Source organism: Melospiza melodia, chromosome 8 (genome assembly GCF_035770615.1).
Source record: "Melospiza melodia melodia isolate bMelMel2 chromosome 8, bMelMel2.pri, whole genome shotgun sequence".
NCBI lineage: Eukaryota > Metazoa > Chordata > Aves > Passeriformes > Passerellidae > Melospiza > Melospiza melodia.
In genome coordinates, this window is record NC_086201.1 from 39,445,451 (window position 1) to 39,473,153 (window position 27,703).

General features: G+C 52.0%; 1 protein-coding gene across 1 annotated transcript; it reads left to right on the forward strand.

Annotated features, from left to right (window-relative positions):
* Positions 1 to 963: 963 nt before the first annotated feature.
* COL6A1 (collagen type VI alpha 1 chain) lies at positions 964 to 24,192 on the forward strand. The gene is made up of 35 exons (XM_063162795.1): positions 964 to 1,278; positions 1,996 to 2,125; positions 3,773 to 3,973; positions 4,252 to 4,411; positions 4,546 to 4,668; positions 4,760 to 4,780; positions 4,966 to 4,986; positions 5,084 to 5,128; positions 5,414 to 5,467; positions 6,220 to 6,264; positions 6,369 to 6,395; positions 6,692 to 6,718; positions 6,814 to 6,858; positions 7,096 to 7,149; positions 7,662 to 7,724; positions 8,210 to 8,272; positions 8,435 to 8,488; positions 8,570 to 8,605; positions 8,768 to 8,830; positions 10,705 to 10,767; positions 13,954 to 14,016; positions 14,727 to 14,789; positions 14,902 to 14,952; positions 15,037 to 15,072; positions 15,616 to 15,678; positions 16,687 to 16,752; positions 17,125 to 17,160; positions 17,252 to 17,288; positions 18,045 to 18,053; positions 18,861 to 18,994; positions 20,073 to 20,182; positions 20,451 to 20,634; positions 20,835 to 21,009; positions 21,333 to 21,362; positions 22,115 to 24,192. The coding sequence occupies exons 1-35, from the start codon at positions 1,170 to 1,172 to the stop codon at positions 22,723 to 22,725; spliced, it is 3,072 nt and encodes a 1,023-aa protein (XP_063018865.1). The 5' UTR covers positions 964 to 1,169; the 3' UTR covers positions 22,726 to 24,192.
* The last annotated feature ends 3,511 nt before the right edge of the window (positions 24,193 to 27,703 follow it).

Genomic DNA, 27,703 nt, shown 5'->3' on the forward strand with positions numbered 1-27,703 from the left:
CTCTTTGGAGCCAACAATGTTTTATTTAATGCTTTATTTTAATTTTATTTAATGCTTTTAAATGTTCTATTTAAAGATTTTGGTGCCCTCCTGTGCTTTTGGGAGCAAGTTACAGCTGCGGCTGTACCAGGGTCAGCCCTCAGATATTTCACCTCTCCCCCCTGTCCCTCCATAGCAATTAATGTGGGGTTTGGCAGGACCTGGGACTTCTCCAGGACTATCTCCAGCTCTGGCCATAAAGAGCAGATGGTCAATCCCACCTTGGGATGCCTTGGTGTAGAGGTCCTCAGGCTCTCCTGCCATCTTACCAAGTGACAAGATGCTCATCTCCATATATCTCTAAGGACTTGTGCTCCTGTTTCTACCACCTAGCCTTGACAGCTCTGACCCTGTTCCCAACTCCCTGCCTTGAGCATGGCCCTGAGGAGAAGGGTTTTTTGCAAACTTGGGTGACCCTGTGGATTTCTTCTCAGTAACAAGCCTCTCTTATTCCTGACTGGCTTGAGCAGAAAGCCCTGAAAGTCAAGAAAGTAAAGAAGGTGCTTCTCCGAAACTGAGAAGAGAGTCTCTCCTAAAGCCTTTGAAGAAAGTGCTTCTCAAAAAATGTTTTGCCTCCATGGTGCCCCCATGCCCCCAGCTTCAGCTGTGCCGCGTGCTGGGGACTGCCCTGGCCAAACCCAGAGCAGATGTCCTGCAGGTTGGGATGTGACGGGAATGCCTGGCGCAGCTTTCTTGTCCCAGGAGCTGAGAGGAAACTGCTGGCAGGTGTCCCAAGCCCCCTGCTCCAGCAAGCATGCTGAGCCCCGTGCTGGTGGGCACTGCCTGCTCCAGGGCTCCCTGCAAGGCTTGTGGGAGTCCCAGGCACCAGTGGCTGGGCTGCCCTCGCAGGTATAGTGACATCCATAAAAAGGGTAAGGAGAAATGCTTCCTTAGTTTGACTCACAGCTGACACCGCCTGATCCCTCCCTCCGTCCTTGGGGTGGAGAAGTCTCCTCCTCACCCTTACCCTCCTGCCTTCTCTTCCTCCCACAGAAACCAAGAGGAAAGCGGTAAAAAAAAAATATCTTCAGCAACTCCTGCCTCCAGACTGTGGCCTCGCTCAGCTGCTGGGTTTTTCTGCCCTGCTTATTTCCTTGGATCCAGCTCGATGGTAATCTGAACCGAGAAACATGAGGCTGCGAGATTTTCTGCTCACTCTGCTGCTCCCGGCCGGCCTCCTGTGGGGGGGCTCATGTGCTCAGCGCCCAGAAATCATCACCCAAGTCTCCAGCACAGAAGGTAAGCCTGGAATGCTTTCCAGGGTGGTTTTCCTTCCCGGGATCAGCAGAGAAGCCTGACTGCTGTTTCCCTGCGGATGGATGCCTCTGCCGCAGACACACCACAGATTTGTTGGGACGTTTGGGCTTGCTGAGGAGAGCACTGCAGGATTAGAGAGGATCTGCAAGAAGTACCCCCTTTCATGTTTTTTGGCTCTTTTTCCTCGGTTCTGTCTGGTCTGGAGTTACCCGTAGCAGTGGGATGCAGGAGAGGGGGATAACAGCTGATACCAATCCAGCTTTCTAAACTATTCTGGGCTGGATGCTGGCTCTTAAGGGAAGTTTATGTTATTGCTCTTTCTTAAAATTGTATTTTTGGCAGGATGTGTTCAGAAAATTTTAACTTTCTTATTGCATTGATTGCTAAACAGGTTTCATTTCTTTGAGTGGTTCCTGCAGCTGCATGTTATTTGGTATAATAAGTAGTATAGGTCTTGCAAAGATATCCTTTGAATGGAAACAGCCAAGAAAGTATAGGAAAGTGTTAAATTACACAAAATTATGTTTTCTGAAAAAGTGATCTTGATGCCAAGGGGGTAAGGATGTGAAAGCATTCCCCTTAGCCGAGATCCCAGGAGCCTGCTAAGAGGGAAATGGGGTGGGCAGTGTGAGAAGCCTGGGAGGGGGAGGCAATGCAGCAGAACTGCCGGCCAATTCCTGCCTCTCCACTTCTTCCCAGACTGCCCTGTGGACCTGTTCTTCGTCCTGGACACCTCAGAAAGTGTTGCCCTGAGGGTGAAGCCCTTTGGGGACCTGGTTACCCAAGTGAAAGATTTCACCAACCGGTTCATTGATAAACTCACCCAGAGGTACATCCCCCAGGGGTTTATCCAGACTGCTTTGGGGATGGAGCCTGCTGCTGGGTGGGATGCTGAGATCGCCCTGCGTGTCTGTCCACATAAGAAAAGAAGAAAAGCAGGAATGCTGGGGAGGGGGATGGGAGCCTCTCCCCCCTCGCCCAGTGCTCAGCTGCTTGGTTTTTTCTCTATCTGTGCTAGACAGCAGCAGCGTGGCTTTAACAGGGCTGCTAGCACCCACCCTCAGGAAAGGCAGGAATTGCTGGGAGTGGCAGGCATGGCAGCCCAACCCCACCACCTCTGGGGGGCTGTGTGGTTATTGTGCAGTGCCAAAGCGATGCTGGTCGCTGTACTCAGGCCCAGAACGTCCTGGGTGCAGGGGTGGCAGTGGGGCACCTCTGGGGTTAAACTCAGCACTCACAGGGTGAGCTGCAGGGCAAACCCTCCCTTGCCACTGGCACGTCCCCACTTCGGGTGCCCCTTACCCGCCCTGTTCCCCAGCTCTTTATCTGTCTTCTCCTCACCCACCTCTGCAGCCACCAACCAAGGCTGGACCCTGTCTTTCCCAAGGGAATGCCCAGGGATGCCCAGGAGCACCAAAGCTCCCAGATCCCAGAAGGGGTGGTGCTGGGCTTGACTGCAGGCAGGAGATCCATGGATGCACAGGGGCACCACAGGCGCTGGAGGCACGTGGGTCTTGCTGAGCTCCTCAGGGCAGCAGGAGATGTGTGCTGGTGCCCAGAGGGGCACTGTGGGGAGGATGTCCCAGTGCTGCACCAGCTGGAAGGGCAATGCCCTACCTCAGGAGGGTTAAGGGTGGGGCAGCTCACCTGTCCATTGCCCAGGCAGAAGAGTTGTCTACAAGGCTTTGAGTGATCAGGAGCCTTGTGCTTGGGAGCAACCTGCCAGGCCTCCATGAGTGCAGCATCACTCTCCCCTGTGCTCAGGCCTGCTGGCTCAGTTCTGCAGTGGGATAGAGGGAACAGGACAAGGCTCAGGTGGCTTTGGGACAGCTCCTGATGGGCAGAGAGAAGATGTGCAACACCACTCCTTTGGGACTGGCCCTCACTTACTGGAAAAGAAACCACATCCCTTTGGGATTGGTCTCCATAACCTGAAAAGATCTTTTTGGGGCAGTGGCCAAAGCACAGGTGGCGCTTCTTTCCCAGGGAGTCACAGGTGCTGGATATGTCAGTGCACAGAACAGGGCTGCAACACACACACACACACACACACACACTCACTTATCCTTCCCCAAGTCAGAGCATCCTCCCAAGGGAGGCATCCCTCTCTGATTTTAACACATCTGGCAGTGGAAAACCTCTTTGCGGGATGTTTCAGTGGTTACCTGCCTCGCACACACACACACCTGGCTATCTGGCTCAGCCCCTCCTGCCCAGCTCCAGGCCCTGGCACCTCTTCCAGAAGCCTCTCTTGCCAAGCTGTTTGATCCCTGCAGATGCCCACCCACGGCATCGATTTGCCCTTCCACCCACGGGACAAGCTATCCTGGGGTCCCATGGAGTGCTTTGCATGGGAAGCATGTCCCAGCTTTGCAGGAGAGCAGGGAACCCTGGCAAATCCCTGTTGTGCAGAGGATTTGCATTTTCTATGCTGGTGTGAGTGAAGCGAGCCCTGTGGCCTGGTGTGTCCGTGCAGGTACTACCGCTGCGACCGCAACCTGGTGTGGAACGCGGGAGCCCTGCACTACAGCGATGAGGTGGTGCTCATCAAGAGCCTCACGCCGATGCCCAGCGGGCAGAGTGAGCTGAAGAACCGCGTGTCGTCTGTTAACTACATCGGGAAGGGCACCTACACCGACTGCGCCATCAAGCGCGGCATCGAGGAGCTGCTCATCGGGTCAGGCGGCGAGGCCGCAGCGGGCACAGCGGGGCGTGGGGGTGGTGTGGGAGCTTCTGGGTTGGGACACCCCTGTGCATTGTGCAGAGCTGTCCCCAGGCTGGGAAAAGAGATCACAGCGTGGGGAAAGGGGTGGCAAATTGCTCCAGCTTTGCTGGGATGAGCCACGCCCTGACCACAGGCTGGGGCACTGTCTGGGGTGAGTGTCCCCCGGTGTCCAACCACTCCTCTCCAGCTAAATTCTTTCAGCGTTAAATCCTGTGTTTAAACCCTTCCAGTGGTTCCCATCACAAGGAGAATAAATACCTGATTGTGGTGACTGATGGACATCCCTTGGAAGGCTACAAGGAGCCCTGTGGAGGCCTGGATGATGCTGCCAATGAAGCAAAACTCCTGGGGATCAAAGTTTTCTCGGTTGCCATCTCCCCCAACCACTTGGTAGGGACCACACAGCAGGGATGCTCCTGGCAGGGGGTCCCCAGTGGAACCATGAGACCCCCAGGGTACAAAGGAGGGGCACTCAGAGTTGGCACAGGTGCCCACAGGTCTCACTCTGCCCTCCCCACCCCCAGGACCAGCGGCTGAACATCATTGCCACGGACCATGCCTACCGCCGCAATTTCACTGCCACCAGCCTGAAGCCCACCCGGGAGATCGATGTGGAGGAGACCATCAACACCATCATTGACATGATTGTGAGCACTGCCCACCCCCTCCCCAGCCCGCCCCCTCCCCAGGCCCTCCTGTCCCTCTTAAATCCCTTCTCTTTGCTTTCTTGTCTTGCAGAAACTTAACACAGAGCAATCGGTGAGTGTCGCCCTGTGACTGAGCCTGTCCCCTGTGGGTGACCCATGGCTAGGGGGGCTTGGTGGCACAGCCCTGCCCTGCAGGCAACCCCTGTAAGCCTGGGAAGCCCCCCCCCCAAGCAGGGTGCAGGCTGGCCCTGCTACTGCCACCTCCTCTAATGCTGTTTCCTCCTTCCCTCTGTGCAGTGCTGCTCCTTCGAGTGCCAGGTGAGTCAGGCTTTTGAGAGCCCTGTCCCCTTCCCTCTTATCCCTGTGGCCCCAGGCTGTGCCTCAGGCTGGTCTAACCCACATATCTCTCCTGCAGCCTCCCCGAGGGCCCCCTGGACCTCCTGGTGACCCTGGCCATGAGGTGAGGGACTGGTTGTGGTTGCACTGTGGGACTGGGACAGTGGGATAGGCTCACTAGGGATGCTCAGAGACCTGGAATCATTATCATAGAACCAAGAAGGTTGGAAAATGCTCCCAACATCACCTGTGGGGCATGGACCCACACCATGCTCCCATATGGCCAGCACCATGTGCTCCCTCTATCTGTGGAGCATTTCTGCTCCCATCCTCCCTGCTCTTCTCTCAACAGGTCATCCTTCTATTCCTGGGGATGATGAACTAACTGTGTTTCTCTCCTGTATTGCAGGGAGAACGAGGCAAGCCAGGTCTTCCCGGCCAGAAAGGAGAGGCTGGAGACCCAGTAAGTGAAGGATCAGCCCTGGTGACTCTGCACAGGGGCTGATTTTTTGGCTGCTTCTGGCCTGACCTCTCGGATGCATCCTCACCGGCATCATCCCGTTTCTATGGGGTGTGCAGTCATGCCTGCCGTGCAGTGGGGAGGCTCCTCCTCTTGCTACAAGGCTTCCTTGTTCCTCACCCAAAATAGCCGTCCCTCCTGCAGGACATGTCTCTGACTCATGTGTGCCAGCCCAGGGGCGGACTCTGGGCTCCCTCCTGTGTCCTCTGACACAACAAGCACAGCAGTGTTACAGGGAAATCTTTGGTAAATAACCTGAGAGCATGAGGAAACTATTTCCCTCCTCCTCCCTCTTTTATTTTACTAGGCACACTTATTTTTGGGAGGCACATTTCTCCCACACACCTAAGCTTGCAGTTACCCATCTTGTGTGCTCCCAAACTGAAAACCCCATGCCATGCCTTTTTTCTTTCCAAGGGTTTTCTGCCCTTCCCTTTCCTCCCAAATGACATGTCCCCAAGCACCCAGTTTCCCTCACCTCCTTGAAGAGCTGGAGATGGTGGAGATGAAGGCAAGTCCTCTTGGCCCTCCACAATGATCCCATGCTCTCAGACTAGGAAAACAAGGAGCAGAGTTATGGGAGAGGCTCCTGTGTGAGACAACGGCAGCTGAGTCCCATATCAAGAGTCTGGGGGGATGTTGTCCAATGGTGGTGACTGTATCTGCATCTATAACACGGTGTTTCTGTGCCCTAGGGCAGACCAGGAGACATGGGACCTGTTGGCTACCAAGGAATGAAGGTATGTGGGGCTGCAGGCTCACAGAGGTGGTTCAGAGATGGACCATGGGCTTTGTACTGCCAGCGTTCTCATTCTCCCATTTCCCTTTCTCCCTTCCTCTCTAGGGTGACAAAGGAAGCCGAGGAGAAAAGGTGAGGACAGCAGGGATGTTTGGGAGAGATCCCCGTGTCCCCATGAGGGGTTATCCTGGGCTGGCCCTGCAGCTGCGTGGTGTTGGGGTCTGCTATGTGCCCCCACATCCACCCCTCCTGCTGGCACTGCCTGAGCCAAGAGCAGGGATCCAGTGGGATCCAGTGGGATCCAGCAGCGTGCAGAGGAGTGGTAAATGCCTGAGTCCTCAGACTGAGCTGGTGTGGGGACTGCACTGCGGTGGGGGGATGGATCTGCTCTGCATGGACGTCTGACACCTCTGTCCTTCCCTCTGCAGGGCTCAAGAGGAGCCAAAGGAGCCAAGGTCAGACTCTGCTTTTGCACAATTTTCCTCTGTTTGACGTTTGGGAGGCACTGGGAATTTGGGAATCACTTCACAGTCCTGGTACTCTGTTTCAGGGTGAGAAAGGCAGGCGTGGAATCGATGGCATTGACGGCAAGAAGGTAAATCTCTGCTCCAGGGGACTTTGCTTGGCCTGAACACCCTGGCTTTTGCCCCTCCAAAACCATTGTGGGGTCTGGGGATGAAGCCTGTGGAGCAGTGGAGTTCCCTCCCTGCAGGGCCATCCATCTCCCAGGCAGGAATGGGGCTGGGATGTCCCTTCCAGGGGTCTGGGATGATGGATGGGGTCTTCCTGCGAGTGTCACTCACTGGGGACCCCTGTTTTGGCTGCCTGACAGGGTGAAGCGGGATACCCTGGATTACCTGGCTGCAAAGGCTCTCCCGGATTCGACGTAGGTACCCTGTGGGTGCCCCTTGCATGCAAGTGAACAGCTCTGCCATGATGGTGTGTGGAAATAGGGAATTGCTTGGAAATGTGTGATGCTTACATCCCAGGCATGGCACCTCGGGGCTGACCCTGCGGCACTCTGCCTCATCCTTGCCTGGAAGCTGTCCTCAGTTGCCCTGGGGCTGCCTGACATTGCATTTTCCCAGTTTCCCTGCCTTTTCCATGCTCCCGGGATGACACATCTGTGGTGACAGCAGTGTCACTGTAGTCCAGCTACAGCAGCCCAAAACCACCTTTTCTGTAATTTTCCTCCGAGCTTCAGAAGTGTTTCAGCAATGTGGGTGCAGCATTGCTGGCACAGCTCCATGGTGCAGGAGTCCCTTCTGGCCATATCCCTCCTGTCCATCCCAACCGGGAGCCGCCTGCCAGGCTGCTGGGATGCTCAGTCCATGCCCAGTTTCCTGCAGATGGTGTCACCAGTTCAGGTTTCAGTGACACTGCCTTTAATTTCAACAGGGAGCTCAAGGCCCACCTGGACCGAAGGGAGATGCTGGTGCTTTTGGACCCAAGGGAGCAAAGGTGAGTTGCTCTGCCCAGCCTCACGCAGAGGAGGGATGCAGGAGGAAGAGGTGGAAATTGCTTGCACTGATTGGGGCAAGACTATCACAGAATCAGAATGGTTTGGATGGGAAGGGACCTTCAAGTCCACCTCATTCCACCCCCTGCCATGGCAGGTGGCAGGCGGAACCTTCCACTAGACCAGGTTGCTCCAAGCCCTGTCCAACCTGGCCTCTTCACTAGAGGAGGCTGCCATCACCCACAGTGTGCCCACAGTTCGAGGGTGCCCACAAGCCTGGCACAAAGCATCCCTGAGATATCAGGGGAGTGCTGTGAAAAGGTGGCTTTCACTGGGAGTGGAGTAGGGAGGGATCTGTTGGGATGGGGAGACACCGAAACCCTGAAAGAGGCTTGGGGCGCACTGTGGCTCCTGACAGCCTCCGTGCAGTGGGAGCTGAAATCCACTGCTGGATGCAGTCTTGATGGTGTCTTGTGTTCTTGTGAAGGGGGAGCCTGGGAATGATGGAAAGCCTGGCCGACAGGGGATTCCTGGCAACCCTGGAGAGAAGGTGGGTGAAGAAGCACCTTTGTGTGAACATCCTCTTGCTCTCTGTGAGAGGACCCCTGCTACCGCCTGGGCTTTGAAGCAGAGCTTGCCCAAAGCTCTTCAAGTGTGCAGGGCTTTGATCCAGAGCTGTCTGACCTTTTGTGTGCATGCCTGTGCCTTGCAGGGAGCTCCTGGGAACCCAGGTGAGCCTGGACCAGCTGGAGAGACTGGTGATGAGGTGAGTTCTCTACCTGTGATGCCCATGTGTGTGCTTGCTGGCCATCCCCACGCCCTGAGCACCCCTCTTGTTTCTCCACAGGGCGCTCTAGGTGAGGATGGTCCTCCTGGAGAGCGGGTAAGTGGGAGCGCCTCTCACCCACCCCCGGGCAGGGGCTGGGACCCTCCGGAAGAGGAGGAGGGGGACTGGGGCTGAGCCTGCTCTGAGGTGGGCAGTGAAGGAGGGGTTTGGCCTGCCAGGAACAGGCCCTGATTTTGTGATGCCACCCTCTCTTTGCAGGGCAGCAATGGGGAGAGAGGACCCCCAGGCTCGCCGGGGGACCGTGGGCCAAGAGGACAGCCGGTAACTGCACCCGCAGGGCAGCCTTCCACATTTGCTTGCAAGACAGGGGATGCTTGGAAGCCAGAGGCTGGGAATAGGTGTCCAGTAGCTAACTCCACCAGCATGTGGGCCAGCAGGCAAGCTCAGTGCCTTGACATGCAAGTTTGGGAGGGATCTGTTGTCGCCCCTTTATGCTGGCAGGTGATCACCAAACAGCCAAAAAATCCAGAGGAGAGCATGCCCACCAAGCCAAGAGCAAGTGAACAGCTGTCAATTCCTTCCTCACAACTGGAAAACTAGTTAATGAAGAGGAAAGGGTCAAGGCGTCCTCCTCTGCGTGCTCAGGGGCTGCGTGAGCTACCAGTGGCTCGGGCAGGAGGGCACAGGTACAACCAGCAGCAGGGCAGCATGAGTGGGTATGGATGGAAGGGAAAACACTCTTCCCTCCCCTTTTGAGTGGGAATCACTAGGAAAGTATGTTTCCAGCCTGCTGGGGTGAGTCATCAAGCGTGAGCGTGGGAGGGACAGGCAGGAACCCTCAGCAGGCCAGGACAAACATGTGGCCAGCAGCAGCCGTGCCCCACTTCACAGGGAGGGGCAAGGGGCGCTCTGTGCGGGGTGGGGGTGATGGGAGCCAGGGCATTCCACAGCAGCATCCCATAATCCTGTCCACCGTGGCACCACTCATTTCCTGTCCCTACAGCCAGGACAGCCAGGACCAGCTTGGATGGGGGCAAAGGTCTGCCTTGGGAGGGGGCAGCTCTGGCTCAGAGGGGCCTCTGGCAGCCTCCCCCTCCTTGTGTGCTGCTCAGGGAGCGTCAGTGTCACTGCACGGGGTGTGCGGGGCAGATGTGCGGGAGACGAAGGCACGCCAGTGTCCTGCAGTCAAACTGTTCAGCAGATGATGGGCTGCTTCCTTCCAACTTTGAGTCCAAGCACGAGGCTGTGCAACCTTGCCAGAAATGTCTCAGGGCCATTTGGAAGTTGGGTTTTATATTTGCTGTTTGGCTTATGCATCTGGACGCTTCTAAGTTGCAAACAACAGCTTTAGGTCACCAACCTCTCAACCACTTCTCCCAAATTCCCCTCTCCTCTGCCTCCCTGACTTGTTCGTTCCTGGCTATGTGTCTGGATGAGGAAGGTGCTGCAGAGCCAGCCTGGCCTTGGCAGTCACACTGCCCTGTTGGGATGCAGCTCTGCTGGATTTGTGGAAGGCTGTTCAGTGAAAGAGAACTGAGCCATGTCCATGGGATATTTCCTTCTACTGGAACTGATGGGCTGCAAAACCACTGAGACTCAGGTTTTCTGTGCCCTACTGTCCTGTCAGTTCTCTGCAAAGAGCCTTGGCTCAGGCCTCTGAGTGCTAGCAAAGGAGAGGGGAGTGAGAGGTGAGGGTGTCTCTCTTTATCTGTGCCTCATTCCCATGGAAATCCCCTTAGCTCCATAGGGATGGCAGGCTGGAGGAAGGATGCAGGATCCTGGAAGCTGTGCTCCTCCCCACGCAGACTGCCCAGGGCAGGAGCTGCTCTAGAAGAGCAGCCATGAGTGCAGAGTGTGGCTAGTTTGGGTCCAGGGCCAGCTCCGTGTATCTCCAAAAGATGAATCCCTCCACCCTTTTGCTTTTGTGGCACAAAATGGGCAGGAAAATGTCCCCTAGGTGCAAGCTTCACATGGCCTTCCTCTTAGGGCTATCTTCTTGCATTCAGTGTGGCCACACTAGCCTGTCTTTATCTTCCTCCATCTCTGACAGCTCCCTACTCAATTCCTGAATCTGCCTCAAATCCTCGCCTGTTTGGATGGCTGCATTTCCATCCCACTGTGGGTGCTGCACCCCTGCTCCCCATTGCACACAGGTCTCTTTGCACCCACACCTGCTCCTCTGTGTGTGTTTTCAGGGAGAGCCAGGACCACCTGGTGACCAAGGGCGGGAAGGACCCCTCGGTCCACCTGGCGACCAGGTAAGAGCTTGCTTTAACCTTCTGGATCTTAGATGGAATATTTGGGACATCAGGAAGAGTGGGATGGGAAGTTTAACTGATGCCACAGCATCTTGGGGCAACTTCTCAGCATCTTCCAGACCAGGAAGCAAAGCTGGTAAAGAAGGGCAAGGATTTCTATGAGAATTTGGGATATGAACAGGACGAGAAAAATGGAGACTTAGCTGCTGGGCTGTGGGCAGAACAACCTGCACACCATTTCCCAATCCCATGGAAACAGATGTCAACACATCTGACAGAACTGGAAACTGGCAAGTGCAAGATGCAGCCACACACAGAATGTTCAGGCCTGGGGCCAGAAACTGCTCACTTCACTCAGGGGTGTCAGTGACACATCTTGTGTCAGTGAGGACATCCTGGCGTGGCCCCAGCGGTATCCCTGACACCCTTGGCATCCTGAAGAGACAGCTTCTCCCAGAGCCAGTGCTCCTCAAGTCTGCTGACTGGAAGGTGTGACCCCCCTGCTCTGGGGTCTGCCTGTGCCTTGTGTGCCTCAAAGAACAGATCTCAGACTCCACAGGCTTCCTGGAGAGCAGGGTTGACCACCTCCAGCCTGAGGAAGGCATCTGTCCCCTGCACGGTTGAAGGCTCCTTCTTCCCAACTGATAACTTGAGGTGTGGAGGTGTTGCTGGGTCATTCCTTCATGGCCATGGCACTGATGGCAATGGCCAACAGGATCTTTGCACCTGAGCAAGCACACTTTAACATCACCCTTGAACTGGGCTCTGTAGGACAACTCCCCTTCTACCCACACCATCAGAGTTTTAATGGATCCCAAGGTAGAGGAATGTGTCAAGATAAACACTCCCACACTGGCAGAGAAGGACTCCCACAAGAGGTGAAGCATGGAGGCCAGCATGCAGACAGATGCGAGACAGCTTTTAAACTCCTTTCCCCTTGGCCAGATGTTGCAGAGCCCTTGGAGAAGATCTGGAGTGCAGAACATGAAAGGGGGGCTGTTGCATTCATATTGTCCCCAGTATGGGTGACCCCCATGTCAGACCTGCACTGTGCGGAGAGAGTTTGGCAGAATCCAGCTTGCTCAGGTGTCTTTTAGGGAGGTGGCCCTGGTGGGAAAGCAACTCTTCAGACATATGCATGCAACGATCCACTGATCGGTGCTGCAGGCTGGTGTCAGCAAAAGAGGCTGGGGCTGGAGCCCCAGCTGCCTCTAACTCTGTGTGGTAGAGGCACGTTCCAGGTTCAAGGCAGGAGAAAGACCATGTAGAAGACAAAAATTTGATGCAAGTGTGGTGGGGAGCCAGGCTGGGACAGATCCTACTTCCAGCCAGCCTTTCTTGTTGGGGAGGAAGAGGAGAAAGAATGGCGTCTCCTGTGGGCCACCAGTTCCCCCCCCCCCCCACCACTGAACTCGAGTCAAGCCCCTGTCAGAGAGGGAAGCATTACAAAAGCAGCTCCAGTGCCTCCCCAGGCCAGAGGCTGCCCCACTGCTCCCACCACTCCAGGGAGATTTGAACAGCAGTTGCAAAGTGAGGATGATTTTTCCATGAGCTGAGGAAAAATGCTTGTGTTTGGCCAAATTAAAAATAAATGTGTAATTAGGTTTGGGTAAGAGTGGGACCTTGGCAAACACAAGTATTTTTCAAGCCATGTTATCTGCGAGCTCTGGACCTTGGAGTGTGTTTCTCTTGGCAAGGGGAAATTGCTCCCGCTAACCTATGACTCCCTTTCATCCTGTTTCTATCTGAGAGAAGCTAAAGGCCAGCATACTCTTTCCCTGAGCCTCATGGGACAGGTCTGGTGGCCCTTCTTTATTCCTGGCCATGGTGCCCATCCCTTCTGTCGCGTGCTTGTTGCACCCAGAGAAGTAGTGGACAAGAGATACTCACCCAAAATCCTGCATCATCCATCATAAACTCCTTCAAGGCCATGAGGGATTTGCGCTGTGTGGCTGCAGTGAGGATGAGAGTGGCCAGTGTGAGCCAAGGGTGCCGCGGCTCCAGCCTTGGCTGGTGTGAAGGATCACGACTTCCTGTCATTCCTTCCAAGGTTTCTCTCTTCTGGATTTTTGTGCAGAAATAAGGTCACATGCCTTGAAGCAGTTCAGCGCTCTGCACTGCGCTATTTTAAGTTTTCTGCACCCACAAGGACACCTTTCCTTGGAAGAAAGGTGTGTATGACATGTATAGATATTCAGCACCAGGTCTCTGCATCCCTCTGTCCTCTCCATTGCCTGGGGACTGGCTGCACCCTCAGCTCCACACAAAATGCTACCTGAATATTTGATGTGATGGCAGAGCATCACTATCCACTCATTGTCCACCATCATATCTCACCTCCTGGAAAGCAAACCCTGCAAAGGACTGTGAGTACTGAGTAGAAAATGGAGGGACTCCCTTGGGCATCTGCAGAGCTCTCAGAGAAAAGAGCCCTCCTCCTGCCTCCTCTCCTGTCTCGTGGTGTCTCTGGCCAGCCCTGCAGCTGGTGGAGCAAGCAGCCGCTGCCCAGATGGGATGTGGCAGCGTGACAGCTTTGGTCTGTTCCAGCACACGCTGCCAGGGTTCTGCAGCCTCCCGAGAACAGAAACTCCCCAGAGCCACCCTGGCTGGGACCCAGACTTGTCCAGGCCAGAAGGCACATGGAGGTTTGTGTCACCCTCAGGGTGACGTGCTTGCACCAAGGACCGTCCTCCAGGGGCAACTGTGTCACGGCTGATGAGGTGCCACTGCGCCACACAGCTGTGCTTGGATGCTGGGAAGCATCCGCCCGTCCTCCCTGGTCCTCTTCCCACCAGGTCCTCTCTTACTGGGGTGAGCTCTGAAGGAGAGGGATGGCTTTGAGGGCCTCGGCTGCCACTAAAAGCACGTGATGTGTGGCTCATACCTGTCACACCTCAGCCCAGAAAATTTTTGGGTTTGGTTCATGCTCAGCAGGCATCTACCTCCCACAGGGTTTCACAGAGAAAATGGTGAGGAGGAAAAGGAGAAGCCAGGCATGGCTCCTGAAGCACCTCTCCATCAGTACTCACCCTCATCTCTAGGTCCATTCTGAGGCTTTCCAAGGTGGACCTAACTTGCCAATGGGCACCTCTACCCATCAAATCGCAAAACAAAGGAACCAGCCCTTCAGGGCAGGAGTAGCAGCAAGACAAAGCCCCTTTGAGAGAACTTTCTGTGTTTCCCTAGGGTGAGCCTGGACCTTCAGGACCCAAAGGCTACAGGGGAGATGATGGCCCCCCCGGCAGCGAGGTCAGTGTTGCTTCATCATCACTTCTTCTGCAGGGAGGGGATGCAGGGATGTGCAGCAGGCGCTGCCCATCAGGGCTTTCCCCAAATCCCATGGATACTGGAATGCTGTTGAACCTATTGGCACAGGCTCCAGTACTGGCTTCCTGGCAGACCCATCCAGGCATTTCCATGGATCCTCCAGGCCACAGCTGCCTTTTGCCCCACCTCCCTCAAGTCATTTCTTGGAGAGGTTATTGCTACGCCACAAACCACAGAGCTTCCCATCACGAGAGCTGGGGAAGATGCTGTCTGGGGGCAGCCACCTGAATCTGCCAGCAGCAGGTTTGATCCCCAGGGTAGGGAGCAAATGGAAGCCAAGCACAGCTGATGGCTTACATAGAAATCCTAGAACATTTGATCCTAGTTTGAATCCTAGTTTGGGTTGGAACTGATCTTAAAGCTCATCCTGTTCCCCCCTCCCTGCCATGGGCAGAGACACCTTACACTATCTCAGGTTACTCCAAGCCCCATCTAACCTGGCCTGGAACACCTCCAGGGCCTCCCTATCCTCTGAGTAAAGAACTTCTTTCTGGCATCAACCCTCACATTGCTCTTGCATAAGCAGAACACTTCCACGGTGGGCTTGTGTTCGTAGCTGGTTGCCTCAGAAGTCATTGTTTTCCCAGCTCAGATGATGTGCAATTCTTGACTCCTTCTTCTGCCTCTTTCAGGGTCCAAAGGGATTGCCTGGAGCACCTGGGCTGCCTGGGGACCCTGGGCTGATGGGAGAAAGGGTGAGTGGTACTGCTGGGGAGATACACTGTCCAAGGAGACCAGCATCCTGCTGCCATGCTATCTGAGGGGTCTGCATTTCTTTATCTCATCTGTGTCTGCCTTCCTTTCCAGGGGGAGGATGGTCCTCCTGGGAATGGCACAATTGGATTCACAGGTGCCCCAGTAAGTTTTCTGTGCAACCTTGAAACCGTAATACCATTATGTATACTTGTCCAACCTAACACACTTCCTTTTCTCCATCCCCAGGGGCAGCCAGGAGACAGAGGCAACCCTGGCACTAACGTAAGTGTGCTGCTTCCTCAGCCACACAGGATTTACCCTTGGTGGTGGTTTGGCACTTGGAACTTCTCCATCAGCTGCATGTTGGAATGGGCTCCCTGAAGCAACCTGCATCTCCAGAACCCTCTTTTCTCTCTGCCCACCTCTCCCTGCAGTGGATGCTTCCAGTGGAGGTGTCCTGCGCTGGCTGTAACACCCAGGGGCAGCAGCTTGTGCTGGGTGCTCTCTGAAGCAGTCCAAGGGCCAGAGTTTGGGGTTGGGAATGTCACCCAGGGGAACTGGATAATGCTGTGCTGAGGGATTGATTTAGTGTTGGGTTAATGTTTGGATTTGATCTTAGAGGTTTTTTCCAACCTAAACAGTGGCAGTGAAAGCCACTGAAGAAGTTCTCGTCATCAAGAGCACTGAAATCTGGTGCTGGGAGCCTGTGTGCTGCTCTCCACCCCTGTCCCAAGCCAGCTTTCATGAGGTCACCACATGCCAGCACCAACTTTACCATGATAGCAACAGCTGGTCACACAGCATCTCATCCATCCTGTTTTTCAGGGAACAAAAGGCTACGTCGGACCTAAAGGTGACGAAGGGGAAGCTGGCGACCCTGGCAACGATGTGAGTAATCATGTGAATCCTCTCTTCCTATGAGCACAGTGCAGGGGCCTTGGGCAATGATGGGCCACAGCTCATCAGATTTTGTAAATCTTCAGCCTTTGCCTCTGAGCAGTGACTGATGGATAGCAATGGGAGCTCCTGCCAGGTGTCTGACAGCTGGCGAACTTCCACATTTGTTAAGGTGAGGTGGGCATCACCTCTGCAAGGCTTTGTATGCTTCCAGGCGGCACTGATGATGATGGCACTGGTGATCTGAGCTTTATCACTGGCCCATGGAGGGAGATTTCCCCAGTGTCCCTTCCAAGTCTTCATTTAATTGGGTACAGCAACCTCAGATAACACTTCAATGGTGAAGCAGGGCTCATCAGACATCTGGAGGGAAAGGTGCTGTGTGGGAATCCTTAAAATCAGAGGGTTTTGGTAAAGCTGCGAAAGGAAGGCATCAGAGACAGCAGAACTGTGATTAGAGCTAAGCAGTAGCCATAAGATTCATCAGTAGAAAAGTTATATAAGAAGTAGAAAGTAAGGATGAATAGAACAATGATCTCTGTATTAACGCTTGGATAGAATAGCTCATTAAGCTACAAAAAAGTCTATCTAGTGAGATATTAGGAAGTTCTAAGCTTAATAATGGAGCTCTGTGCATTGTATTTTAAGGTTTACAAGTAGGTGTTGTATTCTAAATAAGCAAGCATTGTTTTAACTAAAGGTATGTGTGCTTACAGTGGTTGGATAGAAGTACTGTCAATACGCTTTTGCTTTGTGTGATTGGTCAAAAAACTTTTAAAGGAAGTTGTAACATGCAGTTCTTTGTCGGGGACGTGAGCTGCTGGCATCTTCCCATTGCCATAACCATGTAATGAGACTGATGCTGGAAGATGAAGAGCTCGAGACGCGTTCCCCAGCAGTCCCATCCTGCTGGTGATTTGTGCAGAGACCCCCGGCCAGCACTAGTGCTGCCCCCTGACACACACAGATTTATGAGTTTTGGTTTTGTTTTCATTCCAGAACCTGACCCCTGGGCCCAGTGGCATCAAAGGAGCAAAGGGCCACAGGGGACGTGAAGGTCCCCCGGTAAGTAGGGATCCTGTCAGGGTTGGTCCCAGTGGCATGCGTCCCACCATCCCTCCATCCATCCCTCCATCCCTTCATGCTCTGGGTGCTCTGGGGGCAACACCAAGCCATGCACACACTGTGTGTGCTCGTTGCCTTCCCACCTGGGTGTACGTGGCACATGTGGAAGTGGATCTCCTCCTTCCACCTCCATGCAGCAGCAGGGAATCATGCAAACAAGCAGATATTCCTTCTCCAAGCACAGTGCAGGGGCCAGCAACTGGGAAGTCAAGAGGCTTTTCACAACTCTGCATTGCTTGTCAAGGTGCCATTAGAGTACACCACAGATAGGACTGATTGCTCCTGTAACTCCTCTGTGCTTCTGTCTGACAGGGACCACCAGGACCCGTGGGGCCTCCAGGACCAGATGTGAGTGGGACAGGATTGGGGTGCTGCCTGCTGGCCTGCTCTATGCATTGTTTTTGCTGTTAATCAAACATTTCTTTTCCTCTGTTTTCAGGAATGTGAAATCTTGGACATCATCATGAAGATGTGCTGTGAGTATCCCTGTACCTCTCCTCCCACGCTGCACAGTGCCTTGATAAGCAAGAGGCAGCTGCTTTGCTGCTTTTCCCTGTCCTCAGGCAGTGGAATGCCATCCATGGGCATCTCTCTGCTTTCATGTGCCACAATTAAGTGTCCTTGATCCACAGACCTCCAACTCCATCTCTAGAGTAGCTCATACAACTGTGTCTCACTTGTATGTGGCATAGACTGATTTGTCTGTGGATCTGTACAGGGAAAACATGAGCAAAGTTGTGTACAAGTCCTTGAGTGGCCCATTTTGCAGTGCTTTTTTGTTCTGAATATCATGGTCTAATATTCCCCCTGGGAAGGGGGAGTCTGGTTTGGGGTGTCCTGCCATGGAGAGAAGCAGCACAAATTTCCCGCAGAGGACTTCTGGCCCACGGCCAGTAATGAAGCGCTGGAAGGACACAGGGTACATGGAGAACTGACTTTAAGCTCTATATTCTGGTGATTTACTTAGCTTTTATTTTTGTTTAAATAAGAATGCATCAGCATGTGCAGACACAGAGCTGTGTGTGTGTGTGGTGCTCCAGGTCAGGGCATCACGATCTGAAATGGGAAAGAATCTGAGTATTTCAAGTGGGAGAGAAACCTCCATGAGATTGGATTGTCCAGGCCAGGTGTCTGCGTGTTTGCAGAGACGCAAACCTGCAGTCTGCATTAGGGCGTGAAAAATCCTTTGTCAAGAATTTTAATGTTGTCTCTTTCTCTCCCTTTTCCTCTAGCTTGCTGTGGTGAGTGTTACTTGGCAAAGTTGGTCTGCAAGCATTTCCTAGTCCTTCTCCTTCCTTGCACCCCTCCCCTCCCTGCTCTCACTACATGGAGATGTAGTGAGAGCCTTTGAGGAAGAACCAGGTATGAGCTGGGCAAGGGAGGGCAGGAAGCAATCTCTGAGTGCCACACAGATTAGAGGCTGAGGTGGCTGGGTTCTGCAACTGGAAAACAGCTGTCAAGGTGCCCTGTGTACCAGCAGCGTGGATTTTCTCTGCCCGTTTTACAGTTGGGATGTCTCTTCTGGGCACACTGTGAATCTAGTTCTGTCCTCTTCCTTCCAAATCTTGTGCTGGTCAGCAGAGGAATGTGCTGGGCTTTATTCCGTGATGCTGCCCTGATGGGTTGGGTTTGCAGTCCAAAAGCTTGAAGGGGGATCCAAGGGCACATTATATTCTTCAATAATGAGAAAGAGGGGAGCAAACTGAGTCAGCCTCCTCCAGCTCACCAGTGCCACCTCTGTCCTGCTGGGCTGGGTGAATGGAAGAAATGAGAAGGCTTATGAGGGAATGGGTTATGGAATAATTACTGGGTGGTTTGAGGGTACTCACAGCCTGAAAATGCTGCATGTCTTATTAGGGAGCAAATGCACATGGAAAAAATTGTAAACTGGCTCTCAAGTCTCCTATGCAGCTATTTTCCTGCATTGTTTTACACTGTGCTTTGGGGCATAGGCACCCAGCTGGGCAGGCCTGCAGCAGGCATCAGCTACATCCTTTAGAAATGTTTCCCTGAAAAACATGTCCTTCCGCTCCTGTGCCTTGCTCCAGAGTGCACCTGTGGTCCCGTCGACCTCCTGTTTGTGTTGGACAGCTCAGAGAGCATTGGCCTGCAGAACTTCCAGATTGCCAAGGACTTTATCATCAAAGTCATCGACCGCCTGAGCAAGGATGAGCGGGTCAAGGTGACATTTCCACTGAGTGCTGTGAAATCCTTGTGTGCACTCACTTATTTTTCACTGCAAGCAGGAAAATGGGGAAGTGCCACCACTCCAAAAAGCCTCCACCAGGCTTGGCTTCAATCTGGGGGTGGGTCTTCCCAAATTCATAAATTGATGGAGATTAGACAGCAGATCATTGTCCCAAAATAGACATTTCACTCTATTTGGGCAAACAGACTCTGTTTCCTCCATGTCCCAGAGCAGATGGTGCATTGAGCATTCAATCAGCCTGAACAGTGTCTCAGTCTCTCTCTTGTTCTGATGAGCATTTCAGGTGTCTGGAGTGTGTTGGAAGTTTCTGATGTCCAGCTCCCAAGCTTGGATTTAGGTCACCCAGTTAAGCAGTCTACTAAAAATGACCCTTGCAGCCCAAACCCAGCAATACTGTCTCCATAGTGAGTCTCTCAGTCTGAGAAGGGACACAAATGCTTGCTCTTCTTCCTGCCTCCTCTCTGGTAACCTGCTGTATGTTTTATTTAACTCTGTGGTTTGAAGGGCTGTTGGGAATCCAGACTTTCCTGAAGGTATAACCAGCCACATCTAAAGCACATAATCTGCTGTTGAATACTAGTGTGGTGGGCATACATGGGGCTTTTTGGATGGCAAAGAGCCAGTAATAAGCAGAAAAGATAGAGCTGGGTAGCAAAACTACTGTGTTGGTAAAAAAAACCAGGAGTCTTGAAAACATATCTTCTCATGGAACCATAGAATCCCCTGAGTTAGAAGGGACCCAAGGATCAAATCCAGCTCCTGACTCTTCACACAGGACAATCCCAAGAATTCTACCATGGGCCTGAGAGTCCAGTGGCTGCTGTTGAGACCAGTGAGCTGTGAGATCTAGGTTTGGGTCTCCTTTTCATTTACTCTCACCATATTTGTCCCAATGTGCATCCACTCCTGGTGGGGCTCTGCCTGCCCAGAATAAGGCAGAAGAGAAACATCAGAGCCTGCCATGAAGGCAGGAGAAACCATCAGCAGGATTCTGAGATTCTGCGTTCCCCTGACGTGTGTGCCCCTAATTGGTTTCTGTTCTGTCCTACAGTTTGAAGCTGGGGAGTCCCGTGTGGGCGTTGTGCAGTACAGCCATGACAACACGCAGGAGCTGGTGGCCATGGGGGATGCCAACATCGACAACATCGGAGCGCTCAAGCAGTGAGTCTGTGGGGTCTGGCCCAGGGGAACCTACTCACTCCCCCCACTCACCCCATTGCAGCTCCTGCAGCTCCAATGATCTAGATGTCCTTCAGTGGAAGGTAAGGTGGCTGGTGGCATCATAAGTGGTGCTAAGGCTAAAATAAGGAGCTCGCCGGTTTCCACCCAAATCCTCATGCAGGGATGTCTGCCTGGCCACAAGCCATGTTCTTACTCCTCCAGTACCCATGGGCAGGGCCGGCAGGCTCACTGGGGCCTGTGCTTGCAGGGCAGTCAAGAACCTGCAGTGGATTGCTGGGGGCACCTACACTGGGGAGGCCCTGCAGTTCACCAAGGACAACCTGCTGCGGAGGTTCACGTCCGACAAGCGCGTGGCCATCGTCATCACAGACGGGCGCTCCGACACGCTGCGGGACCCCACCCCACTCAACTCCCTGTGCGACGTCACCCCGGTAAGGGCACGGGGCACCGGCCGTGCGGCAGCTGTGCGGCACCGTGCAGGCTCTCCGCGCGTCTCCACGCCCTTGCTACGCAAGGCTGGGGCAGGGGCACAGGTGTCACTAGAAGCACCTTCACAAAGTGGCAGGCATACACAGTTATGAATGCATTAGATGATGAATGCATCCAGTGATGGACTCGAACTTCCCCACAGGTGGTTTCCCTTGGGATTGGTGACATTTTCCGGAACCCTCCAAATCCAGATCACCTGAATGACATTGCTTGTTTAAGCAGACCAACCAGGCCAGGACTGTCCATTCAAAGGGACAACTATGCTGAGCTCCTGGATGACACCTTCTTGCAGAACATCACCTCGTACATCTGCCAAGGTGGATGAAAGGCAGGGGCTGGAGTCAATGGGAAAGGTGGTGAGGGATGCAGGATGCCCTCCCTTGTGTCCCCTCAGTCATGCTCTTAAGCTGGGACAAGGGTATCTTGTATCTCAGAATACTTTGTGGTCAGGTCCCCATCCTCACCTGCTGCAGGACACGTCTGTCCACACCACTTTTCATGCATGTTTATAGCCTTTGCACAGGTGGCAAAGGTGGGTGTTCACCTTCTAGAGGGGAACTTCTGTCCCTTCTGTGGACCTGGGGACAAGTGGTTTTTCTGGGCCAGCTGGTGACATTAATCTCTCTTATATTCTTAACAGAGAAAAAATGTCCTGACTACACCTGCCCAAGTGAGTATTGACTCCTCATGCCACGCTGAGGGGCTGTGGGTGGTGTGATGGGGGAAGTGGGAGCTTTGGTTTGTGGGGATGCACAGCTCGGCCACCTCTTGCAATGAGGATGCTCCTGGTCTGGAGAGGTGAGCAAGATCTGTCAGACACTCTCAGGGTCTCTCACACACACATACCTGCCCAAAGCAGCTGGGGAAAAGCATAGATGGTTGTTTCTCTGGCATCTCAAACCTAGAGAGGAGGCTGTGAAAGATTGCAACCCTCCCAGGTTTTAGCAACTGACTTCACTATCTGCTCCTACTGTCTAGTAGTGGAAGCATGAGCAAAATTAGTTCTGTGGCAGGGATATTGGAGAAAGGTGCTTGAAACGCGAGAACAGGGAGGGTTTTAATGGAGTCCACCTCCATTTAAAGGAGCGTAATCAGTCCTCAGAATTTCCATGGAAAGAAGGGAAGTGAGGAGGATGAAGTGGTTCCCCAGACACACAAGGAGAGCCACTGTGTTTAAACAAGAGTCACTATATTATCTCAGGCAAATAAACATCTACAGCCTGTCCTAAACCAAATAAAAGAAGGAATGAATGGGTGAAAGGACAAGCATAGGATAGCACTGGGGCAGGGGAAAGAAAGCTAGCACGAATGGAGATTTCCCAAGTCTGACAAGACAGGAAGCCTGTGAGACAAGCCAGTGACTTCACTGGCTTTCCATGGAACAGCCAAAGTGTAACAAGCCCTGGACTTTTCCCCTTGCAGTCACCTTCACGGGGCCAGCCGACATCACGCTGCTGGTGGACAGCTCCACCAGCGTGGGGAGTAAGAACTTCGAGACCACCAAGAAGTTTGTGAAGCGGCTGGCAGGGCGGTTTCTGGAGGCCAGCAAGCCCTCCGACGACTCCGTGCGCATCTCAGTGGTGCAGTACAGTGGCCGGAACCAGCAGAAAGTGGAAACTCAGTTCCAGTACAACTACACAGTTATTGCCAAGGCCATTGACAACATGGAGTTCATGAATGATGCCACGGACGTGAATTCTGCTCTGCAGTTCATCACAGAGATGTACCGGCGCTCTGCCCGCGCTGTGGCCAAGAAGAGGGTGCTGGTGTTTTCTGACGGACACTCCCAAGGGATCACCGCCAGGGCCATTGAGAGGGCTGTGCAGGACGCACAGAAGGCTGACATTGAGATCTATGTGCTGGCAGTGGGAAGCCAAGCCAATGAGCCCAACATTCGAGTCCTGGTCACAGGGAAGAGCGCAGATTACGATGTGGTTTATGGGGAGCGGCACCTTTTCCGTGTGCCTGATTACACCTCTCTGCTGCGTGGTGTCTTCTACCAAACTGTGTCCAGGAAGATAGCTGTTGACTGAGCATCTGGGGGGGTTTCTGCCAAGGCCATAGCTGCTTCTGTCTCACCTAAAAAGGAAAACCAACAAAGCAAAAAAAAATTTAACCTTATTCTTGACCAACCTGAGGAATTTACATCTATGCAGATAACCATAGTGCCACAGCCTGGCTGAACATAGTCCCTTCCCTTCTCTCTCTGCTTCATTATCTGTGTCTCTACTCTGTTAGCCTCAAATTCCCTTGCTGCTCATGACTGCCTTCCCTCCCCACAGCAGGAAAACACAAGCACACCTAGCAATAAGCCATCAGAACACAAATACCAACCTCGTCCCACTGTGTTTTTGCCAAGAATCAGGATGAGGGGTTTTGTACCACTAAGATCTAGCCTGGTCTCTTAAGGCTGATTATTCTCTTTTTAGCTACCTTTTTTTTTTTCTTTCCATTTTCTTCTCTCTTTCACATATCAGTTGAGCACTTGCCCAGCTCATCATGATCCTAACCTAATGCTGTGCTTTGAGTGAAATATTCACACTTAGCAAGCTTTGAGAGGGGATCGTTGTCACAGCTGGCAAGTTTGGTTCATATCTCCCATGCCTGGGGAGGAGGGAGGGCTGGACTGCACTACCCAAGCTGTGTGCAAGCATGTCTGGCCTCCAGAGCCAGGGCATGGGACACTCACTTCCCAGGGCTGGGATAGAAGTGGGTGGTGGAGCATCCCTCAGAACTGATGCTCCCATTCAGGGCAGGGAGGCTACACACCAACCAAAGGAAAGATGGGCAGCAGCCTTTCAGGAGGGGGGAAACCCTTAAAAGAAGCAACATAACTGCACTCCTTCACTTAATGATCTCATGGTCCTACAGTGAAATCAGGAACCTCATGAATAACCTGATAACTTGTTTATTGGTCAAGCTCCATTCTGGAAAATCTCTCTGAGCCCAGTTAGTGGGATTTTTTTTTTAATTTTTAATTTTTTTTATTTTTTTTTAAAGAGTGAAGCTGACTTATTCCCAGGAAGCTCTCTTGGAGTACTGTTTCTATAGGACCACCTAGGAGTTAGGCACCTGGGCCCTAGGGAAACCCACTAACTGCACTATGTATTGAATTGAGGCCTCATCCTCAGCCCAGAGAAGTCAAGTGAAAGGCTGCCATCATCTCCCAGGGTCTTTGACTCACACTCTAAGATATATTGACAAAGGTGCTATCACTTATGTGGGTGATGTGGACCCTTGGTGTTTACACAGTTGTTTCCGGGACCACACTGAAAATGTGGTTTGGCTGGGTGAGATATTGTTTCAGCGCTTCCACTGGTGCTCTTGCTATGAATTCATGCACTTCAGAGAAACCAACAGTGACTGCCAGGTATCGGGACCCCAAACTCTTTACTTTGTATCCAAAACCCCATTGTACCAGTTAGTTTTATTTTATGCCTGTGTTTTACTAAAATTGTCCACTTTGGAAATTTGTCAAATAAATTGTTTTCCATAATCTCTTTGGGTGTTTGTCTGACTTGACTTCCTCCCTCCCAGATCTTGATTTTACATCCTAAGAGACCTCTAAAAGCTGTTTGGGACCCCACCTCTGTGCCCTGGGGCTTGTCACAGCTTTTCACTGTGGATTCCTGCAAAGTGATTTGTTCCCCAGGCAGTGGGGACATTCAATAGGACATTGTCTCATGTCCTCCTCTTAGTCATGCTGCCTCCTGGAGTGCTGGTGACACCTCACTCACAGCTGGAAAGTCTGAGGAGCAGCTCTGGGGTGGCTCTGTGGGTGGCAGCTGTTTTTGTCAGATGTCCTGCTCTCCTCTCCATGGAAAGTCAGGAAAAAATGCCTTCACATTTGCCCTAAGAAAGGCAGGTTTTGTTACAGCTCAAGAAGTACCTATTAATGGCTTGCCACAGTCCTTGGCATGAGTCAGGCATGGAGGAACAGGATAGGGACAAGCCCGTAGGCTACACATTTGTGGCTAGGAATGCCCAGCCCACAGGATGCGCTGCTGACAGCAGGAAGGGGTGGGAAAACGGGACTTCTGCCCACCCCCTGCTGTATGTTCCCACTCACATCCCACCTGGGCCATATGCAATGCAGGGATGAACAAGGAACCTGGGGAAAGATCTCCCTGTCTTTGGGCTGATTTACAGCTTTTTGCTAAAAATGGTTGGTGGCAGGAGGGATATTTCCTTTTTCTGTTCATTTCCCCCTCCACTCCTAACCCTGCCTTAGCATTTTACTTCTGCAGAAAGGAAAAGAAGATCCCAAACCAGCGAAAAATGCCAGGTTCTGAGCCTCAGTTCTTGAGTGTTTGTCAGTTTTCCCCATCATTCCTCCATGTCATCCAGAGAAAAATCTAAATGTTCCCTTTAAATCCTAATTTGCCCAGAAGAATCACAGTTTTAACCAGAACCGGGTGGCAAGTTGGCTTTCCCAGGAGACAGGGACCAGCAGGAATTTTTCATAAGTGCCCAGCACCTTTTGTGTAGCAGTGTTGCCTTGTCTCTCCCCACTGTTGTGCACTGCTCAGGTAGGACTGTGGAAGCCCTGTCAGGTGTCTGGGACAAAGCTGGCCCCGAAATGCTGGACTTAAATTGTCTTCCATTTCTGGTGATATTCACTCCCCTCTTTTCAGTCTCAATTTTTATGCTTCCATTACAGGGAAGGTCAAAATGCCTCTGTCTGCAGGCCTGCTTTATTAAGCTTCAGATGTTCTCCAGATGTTCTGTGAGGGGGTTTATGTAACAACAACAGAATTTAGGCCACATTTCTCTGTTTTCCTCTGACTAAATGCTCCTCATTTGAGGCAATGCTGATTCATGGCCCTTCATGGGAAGGTGATGGCTGGGGAAGGACTGGATTGCTGAGACCACTTTACCAGTGTGGTAGGACTCCTAAAACACACACTCAGCTGCTCTGGGATGATTTTGAACTGTATATTTATGAGCCTTTCCTGTGCCTACGACTTTCCCAAGGAGCAGAGGTCTGTTGCCTTGCCTCTCCTAGCTGTGACAGCCAAATAACTGAGTGTTCAAATGCCTCCTGCTCCTCTGTGGTTTGGGGCTTGCTTTAGCTCATATTCCAAAGCATTAGTTTAAGATATGCATTATTTAGTCCAATTGCATGGGTTTTCCCCTTAAAATAAGTAGCATTTTATAAGAAAGAATCGTGGACAAACAGTAAAGACTGTAACCTATTAAGAAATACTGAAATCTGATGCTGACACACAGAATTCATTCTCACCAAGCTCAAGGCCATAGAGGAAGACTATTCCCTCCCTGCCCCCAGCACACACTACTGTCATCATCACCCTCCCTCTCCAGGTAAAGGGTTTAGGAAGCTGATGGCCTCCCATAATGTTGCACAGGATGAAACAGTATCACCAAAGCATGGTGCAGCTTTGAGAGACTGGCATGTAACAATTTTAGTTTTTGCTAATTCCCATCTATAATTAGGTCACTTTGATTTTAGAGACCAATGTAATAATGGGACTAAATAAGTTGTTATGATCTGGCTAGTCTGGAAGACTTTAAATTGACAAAAAATATTTTTTATAACTACGCTTAACAGTGCCTTCCCTGGTTGTCCCTAGGTATACCCACAGGCAAACATAGATGGTCTACCAGGGTCTTGCCTCTCAAAATTTCTCCTCATTTTTTTTAGGGAATTCAGGCTGAATCCACAGTGTCTGTTTCCTATGCTTTTACACAGAAAATGTATATTGCATTAGCAGAGATTCTGGAGGATATCTGGTAGGAGGGGGACTGCAGCCAGGTGGGCCTCATGAGAAAGGTGAGATGTACTTCTGAACACAGTAAGGGGCCCTGTTTAATTTCTGTTTCCTTATTTTTCTTGTTTCTTTTGGTTTCTTACAGGTGTGGGCATCCCCATCGCGCATGGAAACTACAGAGGTGCTCCCAGGAGCACGCTGTGGCAGTGGCACTGAGAGCAGGGAATGCAGGGAATAATTTATTCCCCCCAAAGTATTGCTCAGCCCTTCCACCTGCTCATGGCCTCTGCAGAGCAGTGCTCCTGGTCCCATCCATCTCTGCAGACACCAGCAGGAAACACTTCTCAGCTTTATCATCCCTGTGAAAATGTTGGCATTTAACATCCAAGCTCTGAACTAAACAAGAATGCAGCTGGGGTGCCTCTTCTTGATGGCAATATTTTTAAAAGGAAAAACTGAAAGAAATAGCAGAAGCTAGAGGCAAAGCAGACCCTTCCTACCCTTTACCACATACATCTAGAGAAATTTTTTTCTTTTTTCTTCACTTTTGGTTATAGCACTTTATAGAATCATAGAATCATAAGACAGTTTTGGTTGGATGGGACTCTGGAAATTATTTTGTTCCAAAGCCCTGCTGTAGGCAAGGACACCTCCTACTAGACCAGGTTGCTCCGAGCCCTGTCCAACACTTCCAGGGATGGGGTGTAAATAACTCTTCTTCTTTGTTCTGGATGCCTCTAAAGATCTTGGGAGATAAACTGTTTCTGGACATGAATTTCCTAGAGGGAAAAACCATGCAAGAAACTTTGAGGGCCATCTATTGTTACAACATATTCTGACTTGACTGCACAAAGCTATTGCAGTCTTAATACAGCCACAAACTTCATCCTCTAAGAACTTTATTTTTTCCATAATCCAGTGGCCACATAAAAGGTGCTGCCTCATCAAACTCAGGTTTCTTTAGTCAGCAAGAATAAGGCATAAGGAGGTCATTAAGCCCATTTTCTACCTTTATGGTATGTTTTACCCCACACAGAGGTCACGGTTCCTCCTTCCCTTCTGAAGGTATTTATCACCTGAGGTCCCTTACTTGTGCTTTTTTTTTTCTCTCATGACCAGACACTCTGTTCTTGTTTTAGGTGTCAGAAGCCTGCAGAAGCACAACAAGGTCAGGCTATGGCAGAAAGTCCAAAGGCTTGTTCCTTGATATTGAGACCTCTACCCATCATAAAGTTGGTGCTGGCACATGGCAAAGCCATTCCATGGAGCAGATTAAAAACCC